Source organism: Panicum hallii, chromosome 4 (assembly GCF_002211085.1).
Source record: "Panicum hallii strain FIL2 chromosome 4, PHallii_v3.1, whole genome shotgun sequence".
Classification (NCBI taxonomy): domain Eukaryota; kingdom Viridiplantae; phylum Streptophyta; class Magnoliopsida; order Poales; family Poaceae; genus Panicum; species Panicum hallii.
The window spans coordinates 50328348-50341627 of record NC_038045.1 but is presented as its reverse complement, the minus strand read 5'-3'; the positions used below and the strand labels follow the sequence as shown (position 1 = coordinate 50341627).

Sequence of the window (13280 nt, the reverse complement as noted above, 5' to 3'; positions counted from 1 at the left end):
CTCAGAGCTAATCAACCGTTTGAAGCCCCGTTCGGTGATCCCGTTCCGGGCCATTCCAGGCCAGAAACAGTTTCACACTAGTACAAATTATTGAAGGAGCAGGAACGGTTTCGGACCATTTCCATGCAACCGAACGGGGCTTAAGTCTTAACCCAGATCAATCAAACCGCCGCGCTGAGTCCAGCCGGTTGCTTGCCCGCCTCCCCTTTCCCGTCGCTTGCAAGCAGCCCCCACCCCGTGCTACCGGCTACCGCTACACCCTCCCCCGTCACATCACCCGATCCCAGTGCGACGCCATCCCCGGCCCTACCCGGCAGCGACCGCGGGGCGGGCCCCGGGGTGGCGCGTGCACGGACGGCAAAGACAACCGCGGCGGCGCTGGCAGCGGCGGAGTCTCGCAAGACAAGCAGACAGCGAGAGAGATACTGGCAGTGGTAGGTCTAACAGAGATGCAGAGACAGACGGGGAGATTAAATTAATTAATTGAGGCTGCGGTGCGATTTGCAGACGAGGGCCGAAGCGGGGGCGTGGTCGCGTGGAAGAATCTCCTTTTGGCCGCGTGCATATGCGCGCGGCGGGCTCTGGCCGCGACGGCGGCGACACGCGCGGACGGAGGGGGTGGGCGCGCGGCGCCGAAACAAAAGCGAGCGTGATAGATTTTTTTCCCTTTCCAAGTTTCCATTTCGTCCCGTCTCTGCTCGGCTCGGCTGGAGAGAGAGAGAGAGAGAGAGAGAGAGGAAGGAAATCTTCCACTGACTTCTCCCGTGTCGGGTTGCCCCCTTCGCCTGCGCCTGCTTGCCTGCCTGCCTCCGTCGCTGGCTCTGGCTCTCTCTGGCTCGCCGCGACGCGCCGGCGTCTCCCCTCGCCCGCGCGAGAGCGGGTGGTTGCAGCGGTGGTTGAGGTTTAGTAGAGGAGAGTAGAGGGGGGAAGGCGGCGGCCGCGGGTTGGAGGAGGGGAGACCGGGTCAGTGCGCTGCGGTGCCGGCGCGGGATGGGGAACCGGGTCGGCGGGAGGCGGCGGCGGCCGGCGGTGGAGGAGCGCTACACGCGGCCGCAGGGCTTGTACCCGCACCCGGACATCGACCTGCGGAAGCTGCGCCGCCTCATCATCGAGGCCAAGCTCGCGCCGTGCCACCCGGGCGCCGACGACCCGCGCGCCGACCTCGACGAGTGCCCCATCTGCTTCCTGGTACGGCAACCCGCGTCCTCCTCCTCCCGCCGTCTCGGTTCCGTCGGCGGACGCGCCGAGAGATTTTTGTTTCTGATGCCGTTCGTTTCCTTTCCTCTGTCAATTTTGGCGGCGCTTGCAGTTCTACCCCAGCCTCAACCGCTCCAAGTGCTGCGCCAAGGGGATTTGCACGGGTGAACACTCGGACTCGAGGGTGTTGTGTTCTCCTGTTTGGTTTGTGTTTTGACCTGTTCTCCTGCGTGCAGAGTGCTTCCTCCAGATGAAGTCGCCCACCTCGTGCCGACCGACACAGTATCCTGACCCAATTCACTTCAATTTGAATCCACTCTGGTGTTAGTAAATTGTGCCTGCTATTGTTCAGTTGTCTGGTTGCCCCTTAACTTAGCTTGTTAGATGCCCGTACTGCAAAACACTGAATTATGCAGTAGAGTACCGCGGCGTGAAGACCAAGGAGGAGAAGGGCATAGAGCAGCTTGTGAGTGCCCGTAGAAACCGTGCTTTTGTTCAGAGTTGGGTGCTTTGGTTTATGTTTGCCAATTGGTTGGGACTGGGAATTGTGGGTAGGAGGAGCAGAGGGTGATCGAGGCGCAGATCAGGATGCGGCAGCAGGAGCTCCAGGAAGATGCAGAGCGGATGAAGAACAAGCAGACCGCCGCTTCCGCTGATGCAGTACCAACTGCACAAGTTGAATGTTGTGTCACTGATGGCACAATGACACCAAGTGCGTATAACTGTATATTTTCCGTGTTACTTTTCATCCATTCTGCTCTTTGTCATTGTTCAATTGCTGACCCTGTTTGTTCTGTTGATAGTTGCAAGCAGTGCGCAAGGCAATGATAATGGTGCTCTCTTGTCCCAAGTGCAGCACTCGGAGTTGATATTGAGGAATTCTGAAGCCTTCAAACAGATGCGGTTTGTACTGATTAACTTATTCATGCATTTCTAATAGATACAATTGTGTTTATATGCATTAGGGATTGCATGCTCTTTCTAGGTTCAATTATATTGAAGCATTGTGGTTACTGTTGCATCGATGCATTGGGGATCAGCTGTTCTGTAGGCAAAATTACTAATCCTTACTTGCCCGTTTAGGGAAATACCCATTTGATAACTTATAATGTACTTTGTAGTAGTTTGTAGTTGGATGCGTATTGTCCCCTGCTGTCAGTTACAACAGCATGGCAATGGGCCGCCATATCAAATAATTAACTATATGTTGTCATGTTGGTCTGCATATCGTGTTGTGGCTGTACCGTGCTGAATATATTAGATGTAAATTTAAGATTTTTTGTTTGTCTCTTATCTGTCTGTTAACCAAACATGTTGGAGATTCCCTTGAAAGCTTGATGTTGCTGCTCAAACCTTTTAAGATAAATGGTTGTTGAATGATCAATTTGATACACCAAATGCTTGACTTTTCGAGATGACCTTCTATTCAGCTGTATTAAGATAATACAGGAGTTGCAGCCCATGTATGCACTCCATTATTATGCAACTAATAAAGTGTCGTTACATATACAATCTGATAGTTGGGTAACTTATATTGATCTAGAGACTTTTCCAGTGAAGGGATTTCAAGTAGGAATGCAGTTGTTTAAGGGTTATATAGAATATTGATATGGCTTAAAAGGAAGAATTATTTATTTGTTCACCTATTCAATCAAACCTATTAGATAAGGATGTTTGACTGGTAAACATGTACAGTTAAAAGCTTCTGGCCACAGCAAAGGCTTATAATATGAAGTCAGTTGTTGGGTACAGAAGATTGTGTGTTTGACCGTTTATGCAGTCTACATAAGCTCTGTGACATTTGGAGCAGAGTAGGAGGCCCAGTCGCGTATAGCATCATACCATAGGAGAAGACGAAGTAGTCAATACAAACTTGCCAATTGCAATCATCCCCTTTCCTTGCATATTAACTGAGTTCTTTTTTACTAATAAATTCCTTTACTTCAGGGGCAATAATTTTGATATGGATCTTGAAGAAGTTATGCTTATGGAAGCAATTTGGCTCTCTATACAAGTACGTCGAAACAAAAATTCACCCATTAATTTAAAGTTATTACGCTCCGAATGGGTCACATTGTTTTTGCCATAATAGGACAGTAATGAGCCTTTTCTAATGATGATACTTCTGCGTTCTTCCTTCCTATGATATCCTTGTTTCATTTTTTGATTGTTTCTCCTTCATGCTGTATTAATATCAAATGATGCTATTTCCTTTTGAGGCATGTTCTATGTGAATCTTATTAGAACTTGGTTTCTTACTTAAACCTGCATTGGTACCTATTTTTTTGTAGCACACACACTTTTGTTTATGTAAATCTCATAGTTACTGCTGTGTGAATGGGTAAAAACAGGGTTAGTCATCTTGTCAATATTATTAGGCCACTTAGAAATTTTGTGAACTTTGTTTCTTTCAACAGGATCAGGAAGCTTTGGGAAATCCAGGATGTGCTGGCGCTACTCCACCATCAATTCCTTCAAGGCCTTATGATGGTTCTATGACAGCGACAGCTGAAGCAGCTTCTTCCGGCGGATTTGCTTGTGCAGTTGCAGCTTTAGCTGAAAAACAGCATATGCACGGAGAGTCTTCGAGCACACCCACTTGCCCGACAACAAGGTTTGACATCCTCAGCAGATCAGACAGATCCTCCACGGAGGATCTGAGCATAGTTGGGAGCAGTTCTTCAGGCTCCAGGGTTGAGGAACCATCAAGCAGCAGAACACACCAAACAATAGAGGGTACGGAGTATTCTAATGATCGGTGGTCAGAGATCGCTGAGGCCGGTACTAGTCATGCTGGATCTGATGTTACAGTGGAGGCTGTTGCTGCCAATTCAGGCGCCTCAGTGGGATCTATCATTGCTCCTGGTAGTGTTCCTGATAGCTTTGAGGAACAGATGATGCTGGCCATGGCTCTTTCGCTGGTCGATGCCCGTGCTAGGGCAAATTCTCTGGGCTTAGCTTGGCGGTAGCATTTGCTGGTAGTCTCTTTCACTCCCTTTATTTATTCTTTTCAGTTGCGTGTGTTTTATCCCTAGAGATCCTTTTGCCACATAAAACACAGGATTAGATTGGGAACATGTCGAGCCTTGAACAACTGGTCGTGGTTGTTGTGAATAGTGGGGTAAATCTGCAGATTTGAAGCCAGAGCTTGGCTAATTTTATCTCTTCTTTTGTTTGTTTGGGGGAAGAAATTGGATTCTTTTAGGTCCCGGCAGACTTCTGCCTACAAAACTTGTGGCCGTTGATGTTGCAGACATTGTGTAAATATGGAAATTCACTCTCTTTTTTCATGTCGCCGGCTGCCGGTGGGTTTCCTGATTGCTATGTAGAACATCCTTGCATGTAGTGAAATCAGGTATACTAAAACTCCTATATTTGGCACGGAAACTGTGCTTTTGTATGAGTACCCATTCTTTTTCAGGATGTTCACATTCCATGCTTCCTATTCTGGTTCCTCGGCAATGATCAGTCGAGAAAAGGCTGAAGCTCCACAGGCGCAGCAGTACTTGCGCCTTTTGTCTTGCTTTGTACTAGCTTCCTGGGACCGTGGGACAACATGGCTGGAGGACGCGTGGTGAGAATCGCTTGCGGCAGCTGGCCGGCGGGTGCGTGCAAGACTGGACGAGGTCGTCGCGACAGTCTATCGTGCGCAAGACAGAGGAGCCAGCAATACGGGGTTTTCTTCTTTTTCCTCCATTTCTTGAAAGACCACGACCATTTCGTAAAAAAAGCGACAGCACTATAGTATATAACGGAAGTTGTAGCTAAGCTAACAGACTTCGACAGAGTGGCATCAAGGAAATGGAAGTCAAAAGTTATCTAGTGGCATCAAATGAAAGGTTAAAATTTTCAATCACACCCAAGGGCTGAGAATAATATTCTGCTATGTAATATAGGGAAATCCACACTTGTTCGACTAACGGTTTGTACCGTTATTCCTTAACTGTTGCAATGCAACGTTCTCTACTACCATAAGACTATATTCTCTACTTTTCGCCCTTTTCAGTCGAAGGAGATGTTTTACCGCCACAGCTTCTCCGGGAAATATACTCCTCGCGCTCGCTACCGGCACGTGAGCTATCGCAGAAGGAAGCGGCAACGGTGGCAAGTTGGCGTCAGGGTTAGTGAGGAGGGTGCTGGGGTTGTGGTGTCCGCCAGACTTTGAAAAGAGGGAGGGGTGGTAGGAAAAACCGGCGGCGGGAATGCCACCTGCCGGGGGGCAGGGCTTGACAACTGGTGGACCAGATGTGGGGCACGGGTGTTGGGCAACGGGTGGGGGTAGCGGGCACATATTGGATGGTACGTGTCAGGGACAGATCCCTGGGTATCGCAAGAAAGCTACCCGTGAAGAAAAAGAAATCTGATTTCTACTGTAATCCTATTAAGATTTATACCTTATAATTCTACTAGAACTCCGACCTTATAATTCTACTAGGAATCCCGTCCCCGGGATATATAAAGAAGAGCAGGGATACCTGGATAGAGAGAGAATCAACAGAGAGCAGCCAACAGGCACCTCAACACCTAAGCGCAGGGCGCAATATACAATACTCCAAAACAGGACGTAGGGTATTACGCTACTCTAGCGGCCCGAACGTGTTCAAATTTGTGTCTTGTGTTCTTGCGTTCACCTTCAAGTTCCAGATCCGGCGATCCCTCACCAAATAGTCACCTACCTTAGGGTATCCCTAGGTAGGCCGACGGTAAAAACACTGACAGCTGGTGCCCACCGTGGGGCCGATCGTCGCAATCATTGGACGAATTTGAAGGACCTCTTCATCAACATCAATCCACTCAAGATGGCGGATTGCTACTTCGTGCATATGCATCGGCGGATCGATTCATCGAGTTCGAGATCAGATCCTTCAGCGAACGGCTACATTGACCTCGACTACTCGGCTCGCCTTCACCTCGCGCTGCAACATCGATGCACCACGGCCGCCGACCTCGACGACCCAGTTCAACTTCGGCTTGTGCCGCAATGTCTGCGCGCAGCAGCGACGAGTTCGACTACTTCGACTTCGCGAGAAGGCTTGGCGGCCCGCCAACGATCACTTCGACTTCGCGAGGACGATCGGCGGCCCGCCGACGACTATTTCGACTACTCGTCTCGACTAGAAACTAGTCGAGGGCGAGCCTCATAGTAACAACTACATCAACTACTCGTCTTGACTTGAAAACTAGTCGGAATCGGCTCTGACTAGTCGAGCTTCATCAACAAACCGTCGCAGCTCCATCAACGAGCTCCAAGGCTTCGTCGACATTCGTCCACGAATCAAGCTAAGTGACATATACCTTTTCCGACTTGTTCTTCACGAGATCGGCTATCTTTTTTAGTACGCCTCTCGACGGGCATGAAACCCTCGGGGTCTACACCATGATCGACTACTTATCCGTGTACGTTTCTCGACGGGCATTGAAACCCTCCAGAGCCACACTTCGCCGACTACTTATCCATGTACGACTCTCGATGGGCATCGAAACCCTCCAGAGCTACACTTCGTCGACTACCTTTTGCGCACTGCGCATCCTCTTTGTTAGATGACGGCTACTTTATGCTCATTGTCTCTTCTTAACGGTCGCTAATCTACTCCAGTAGCAAATGCTTTAATCCGTGAAACCTCGAGTCTCCAGTCATGACCTAAGCGACCCGTCCTGTATGAGCGAAGGCAAGACCTAAGCGACTCGTACATGTTATGGGCGAAGGCTAAACTGGAGCCGGGTGAATGTAAAGGGTGGACTACTCGGGAGATTTAAATGGCCTAAAAAAGAGCTCGACACAGCAATTTTTACACCGAATAAATTTTGATGTCTTCACATTATTACTGAGTACTACTCGGTATCTTCGCATTATGCTACATAATGTATGCATTATCTTTTTTTAGATCAAACTTCGGCAACAACCCTCCAGGCAGCACGGTCGTGCCATCACAGTTCCGCTAGTTCCCAGTCTCGGGGGCTGGGCGATGCACACTACTCAACATGGCTCTTTCGGCTCTTATGGCTCGTAAGCTCGGGGGCTGGACGCTGCAAAACTATTCGAAGACGACTCATATGAAGACAGAGTGCAGAAAAAACCCTAAGTCACCGCGCGGTTAAATAAACCAGCGGGAGGCTCAATTTCACTGTGCAGAAGGCAAAGAGTTTTTCTCGGGATTTCAGAGTAACACCAATACCACGATTTTTGGATTCTTTTTCCGAACCTAAGGGTTTTGGATTTAAAGCTCGGAGGCTGCAGGATACGTGTCATCGACTATTTATTTTTCGAATATATTCGAAGAGTAAGTAAGGAAGATTAAGACTAATGTGACCCTCAGCCTGATTATTCGGTTCAGCCTAAAGCTCGGGGGCTACTCCATATGGAGTGCGATTTTCCATCGCACCCCATACAAAACAAGACTTAAAGTTATTCGGGGCATGAGTACCTCATAGCCTCGATGCAACCAAGGAAGTACTCGAAAAAGACCTTCAAGATGGAGTTTCAGAAGAAGCCGAATACTACTTCAGAAGTACTCGAAATGCCTGCAGTACTCGGCTATGAAGAGTTCGGGGGCTTGTCAGGGATAGGTCCTCTGGGTACCGCAAGGAAGCTACCCGTGAGGAAAAAGAAGTCTGATTTCTACTAGAATTTTCCACTATAATCCTATTTGGACTCATACCTTGTAATTATATTAGAATTCCTACCTTGTAATCCTATTAGGAACCCCGTCCCCTGGGATATATAAAGAAGGGCAGGGATACCTAGATAGAGAGAGAACCAATAGAGAGAACCAACAGAGAGCAGTCAACAGGCACCTCAACACCCAAGCGCAGGACGCAATATACAACACTCTAAAATAGGATGTAGGGTAATACGCTACTCTAGCGGCCCGAACCTATCTAAATTTGTGTCTTGTGTCCTTACGTTCACATTAAAAGTTCCAGATGTGGCGAACCCTTATCAAATAATCACCTACCTTAGCGTATCTTTAGATAGACTGACGGTAAAAACACCAACAGTAGGATCCGACGGCGGAAGCCGCCGAAGATCTGGAAGACGACCGGCGGCGGAAGCGAGCGCCTTTTGTGATGCATAGCTCCCACTCGCTCGCGCGGGAGGAATAGAACCTCCACCTTCTCGGTTCCAAATGACACCTTTGGCTACCATGTTGCGCGTGAAAGTCTGACTACGCGTGGATCCAGGAGTGGCGCAGACAGCCGTACAGATTGATGTGATTGGTAGTCTGGTACCGCAACGTGCCAGCATTCGGCTAGCTAACTATGATCAGGATCATCAGCCCCTCATCAATAATGTTCTCGAGCAATTTCCACGCACCATAATTCCAGTCTCGGATTAGTTCAGCTAATATTTCACTGCACACGAAAATGGTTTCATGATCACGAACTCGGTGTCAGAATTCTGATAAGCTCATCAGCACTAATGAAGAGAATCCTCCCAAGAAACACCACGCCCCCGCCGCCGCCGCAGCTAGATGGGCAGCTCCGGCGCGACGGCGGCGCGGCACAGCGGGCACGTCGCGTGCGCGCGCAGCCACTTGTCGACGCACCCGGCGTGGAACAGGTGCCCGCACGCCGGCAGCCGCCGCACGGCCTCGCCGGCGCGCACCAGGCCCAGGCATATCGCGCACTGCGCCCACCCCGTCGCGGCGTGCTCGTCCCGCTTGTACCCGAACGCCGCCGGGAGCGCCGAGATCGCCGCCGCGTCCATCCCGGCGGCCGCCCGAGGGCGGAACAGCACGCCGCCGCCGGGGGCCACGTCCCAGGACAGGTGCAGGAAGGGGAAGGCGCGGGAGAGCCTGACGCGGTGGGCGGCGAGCGCGAGGACGACGAAGAGCGCCACGACGCCGCCGGCCGCGGCGAGGCCGAAGAGCTGGTAGGTCACGAAGAACAGCAGGGCGGAGGCGAGGAACAGCGGGATGAGGGCCCGGTTCTCGTAGCCGTCGCCGCCGCCGCCGCCGTCCCGGGGGCCCGCCGCCGGGCCGGGCGGGTCGCCGCGGAACACGGCGCCGGAGGGAACCATGTCGCGGCAGCTAGTGGGAGCGCTGGCGTCTAGCGAGCCAGTGGCATTGTACATTTGTACCATCACACGCGCGACGTGGCTACGGGGTATGGGCGTGTGTATGGCAGAACAAACAAATAGCCTCCTCGCACATGTGTATCGGAACTCGTGTAATCTTCCATTCAATTTCTTTTTCTTTTTGGAAATACAAATCTTCACGGGCCAGCTCTTCACCAAGACATATAATGAGTTGAGCACCCAACCCGATCCTAAAACATCCAAGCAGCCTGGTTGAATTTTATCTCATCTAGTGTGAAATGAAATGTAGCCATGCTGCGAGCGTTGTAACGGTTAAATCCTAATTTCTCTTAATGTAATACGTGCCATATATTTTTTAAATGATGGTCCGTAGGGTGAATATCGTCGAATTGTAATAAGTGGATCGAAGCGGAATGTATTTTATTTCTTTTCAAAGGTTGACAAGCCTGAATGATGATGTAGGAGTCCGCTTATAATTCTAAGAGCATCTTCTCCTTTAGATTTAATGCATATCCCAGTTGGATTTAGCCAACTCATTGGTGGTTGAACAGCCTGGATTTTCCATATGCATGGGATGCCCATCCAGGTTCATGTATTTAGACACCAAAATATCATCACATACCAATGCATTTTTAGAAGATAATGTTTTTAGCAAGTTAATTTCAAGTATTCCAATGATAACTTATTCGAGAACCCAAAGCTCTGTACGTGAGATACGCATACGAAACACCCGTTCTATATATGTATAGGATGCATATTTAGGCGGCCAGGATTTGCCTGTGTGCTTTAGTTTGGAGTTACCGAAGCCAGACAGCCGTGTCTATGTACGTAATTGTGTTTCAGATGAAGCCAAGTTCTTCTCAAGTATATAAAAAGAAAAAAAAAACTAAACAGAATGAAAAATATCACAGCTTGTTTGGTTGGAACAGCAACTGAATTATTCAACTACGTACAGTTTCAGTAGCTGCTACATACGTTCTAAGTGCATTCAACTGAATTTGTCCATTTCGAAGAACACTGTGCAGCGCCTGAAAAACCGGATTTGTCCAGACCTGCATGTACGACCAACCAGTACGCATGGATATCCTATGCTACTGATGCGCGGGGTCCACAGCAGGCAGTGTGGGCCCAGGGTCTCCAAAGTCCCGTACTACTCCGTATGCAATCAAAGCTCTGTAGAAGTTCAGATTTATCAGGAGCACTAGGCTATCTAAGATAGAATTGTCGACAGTGGTAGCTGCTGCCATGTACTCTGAATCCGCTGGACTGGCCGCCGCATCCGCATGTGAAAAATTTCAATCTCTTTGATGGGCATAATGATGAAACGGTCGAGCCCTAGCCTGAAAGGACAACTCGACGACCAAGCAGCGGATGCCATGCACGCAGGTATGCAGTGCGTCGTGCATGGCACTGTGAATCTATCCATATATGATGATGCCCGTGCTCGTACATGTGCGTGCAAACGGCGTGATTTCTCTTATCGGCCCAACCCGTAAGATCGGATGGCGAAAGGATCGGGCCAGGCCTAATGCAGAAATGGCAGCTCTGTTAGACGACAGCATTTTGCCATATGGGCCGTCGGCCCAATGGTCGAATGGCGAAAGGATCGGGCCAGGCCTAATGCAGAAATGAGCGCACTGGGTTTGCTCGCTTGTGTGCTGATGCCCCCAAAAAGGAGAATGCAACTTCCTCAAAAAATAAAAATAAAAAATGAGAATGCAAAGCTACTTCTTTTATTTAAGAATGCAAGCTCTATGTTAACCAGTGACAATCAAGGGACAGTCAACCACTGCCGACAGCTGCTTAAACAGAAAAGATGGCCGACAAATCTGTACTAGTTAAGTACCCAGCCTAGTCTGTTCAACCGTCGCATTATTATTTCCGTCTGAGAATCTTGCATTCAACCGCCACATACTGCCACCGAATTCAATTTTTTATCCTGAAGATTGCATATGATTCATACGGCATTCAGTATGTTCATGTATCCTAATCACGCGTCCTAACCAGTTCATGCTGCCCTGTCACTCCGTGTACATCGATCGAACTGGCGAATGGCGATCGCTACTGTCCTACGATTGCTCTCGTGCAAGCATCTCCGATTTCTAGAGCTCGCCAATCCATTCTCTGATCTGATTTGGACATGGCGCTGTCGCCATGATTGGAGGCAACAGCTGCCGCGTACACGCCCTAATTCTTCCCAGCTGATCTGAATTCTGAACAGCAAGTGCACGCAGATACGAAAAGGAAAGGCTCGATCAGCCGTGTACCAGCTGCGCAAACCGCTGTCGGTTATACCGGTCGATCGGAATCATGCTCAATCAAGACCTCTGCCGGGCGTTCGTTCTGGGTGTCTTGCTGCTAATTGTGGTCTTGCAGCAGTTGGATTCCTGAGCATTTGATTACGACTTCAACTTCCGGCTAAAACACCGACGTGCACACGCACAACGCGACGCCCTTGTAGTCTTGTAGACGCATCGATTCTCCGCCCCCCCCCCCCTTTTTTTTTGTAGAACGAAGAAGCCTGTGTCGGTTTGCGTTGAGATTCTGATCGTCGGAGACTTGACAGCGGAGTCAGCGCTAGTTCCATCGCTCTTAAAGAAAAATGGTGCTGATTGAGGCCGTCAAAGCCAGCCACGCTGGTTAATGCCCTGATGGCGGCCACCTTGCAAAAAGGCCCCCGCTGTTATTTTCTTCTGACACTAGTGCCCTCCTTGTTGTTTTTTCCCCCGTCGAGAAGATCGGCGAGAGCCCGACGGCGGCCGGTGCCGAGGTCGGCCAGCCGCCGGGGAGGTCGCGATCGCGGCTCGCGCGGGATGGCAATTGGCAGCGGCAACCGCCCGCCACGGCTCCAATCCGAAGCCTCGAATTCCCTGCGACCTTCCAGGATGCGACCCCCTGCCGGTAAGTCTTCGTATACCTTGACAAGTTTTTTTTTTGGATTTTTTGTTTGATCATTTGGTTCACACGGCCGTTGTCAAGGGGGAATTGAGTAAACTGCGGCCGTGATGACCCGTTTGCGGATTTGGTCGCTTCAGTATGGTGAATTCCTGAGTGGCGTCAGTTACCTGCAGACAGAGTCGTAGCTCGCTAAATGTGATTTAGAACGGTCTCTGACTCGCATGCATATGCAACCACGCACGAGCTAAGATGTTTGACCATGTCTTTGTAAGCGTTGTATAACGAACAAGGAAAAACTGAGTCCTCGCCAAAAAAGAGAGAGAGGAAAAACTGAGAAAGAGCTAGCTCAGATAAAAAAAAATGGTTCACCGCAGAAACCAAAGTTTTCCTGTCAGTGCAAGTAGATAATTTGTTTGGGAAAAAATATGCAGGATATGCCCTTTGTTGTTCTCTGTGCAAATATAATTCATTTTACCCATTTGATTCCGGAGCATATACTCATGCTTTGTAGTTCGTCTAGCAATTTTAAACAGCAGCCATCTGAAAATTTGAGCTTCCAATAGTCCTGGGAGCAAAACCGAAATTTACCAGGCGGGGGCTAATATGAAATTTACACTTCTTATGGGGGCCTATCCGAAAAGGCAAGTTCAAGCCACCTGTTTTTAAGGCCGTTCTTTTTTTTTGTCAAGTCCGGCACCTGTACTAATACGTAAGGACGTACAAAGACCAGTACAATACATCCAAGTGGTACGCAAAGGCCGTTCAATTTACTTGGCTAGAGGCCATTGTATTGTTTTTTTTATAACTGAGGCCAATTTGAATTTTGAAATGTACATTCTTCCAACGTGGCTGCCACTTTGAGTTGCCATGGCGCGCGCTTACATGGTCTCGTCACTAGTGAATCCCTAAACCCACTTTAGCGGCCTAAAATTCTGCACTGACTTGGATGGCCTGCCCTGCCCTGTTACTTCTCTGCTGTTAACTAATGCAGTGCACGAGTTGCATTCATCTGTACTGTACCGGCCTTTTCAGCTGCTGAGGTATCATTTTTCTGAAGCTGCTGATGGCACATCACACACACATTAACCAAAGACAGTCGCATTACCTTGCACTGCACTCATCACCACCATAATTGTACAAAGACACG

At 49.3% G+C, this 13280-nt stretch overlaps 2 protein-coding genes across 2 annotated transcripts; one reads left to right on the top strand and one right to left on the bottom strand.

Annotated features, from left to right (window-relative positions):
- The first annotated feature begins 677 nt into the window (after positions 1 to 677).
- Positions 678 to 4584, top strand: LOC112889357. Its single transcript, XM_025955943.1, has 8 exons — positions 678 to 1188; positions 1310 to 1361; positions 1434 to 1479; positions 1582 to 1663; positions 1753 to 1909; positions 2001 to 2100; positions 3145 to 3211; positions 3615 to 4584. Exons 1-8 carry the CDS (start codon positions 991 to 993, stop codon positions 4164 to 4166), a joined length of 1254 nt encoding a protein of 417 aa, XP_025811728.1. The 5' UTR covers positions 678 to 990; the 3' UTR covers positions 4167 to 4584.
- Positions 4585 to 8665: 4081 nt separating this feature from the next.
- LOC112890634 (RING-H2 finger protein ATL66-like) lies at positions 8666 to 9217 on the bottom strand. The gene has a single exon (XM_025957487.1). The coding sequence runs from the start codon at positions 9215 to 9217 to the stop codon at positions 8666 to 8668; it is 552 nt and encodes a 183-aa protein (XP_025813272.1).
- Positions 9218 to 13280: the final 4063 nt, after the last annotated feature.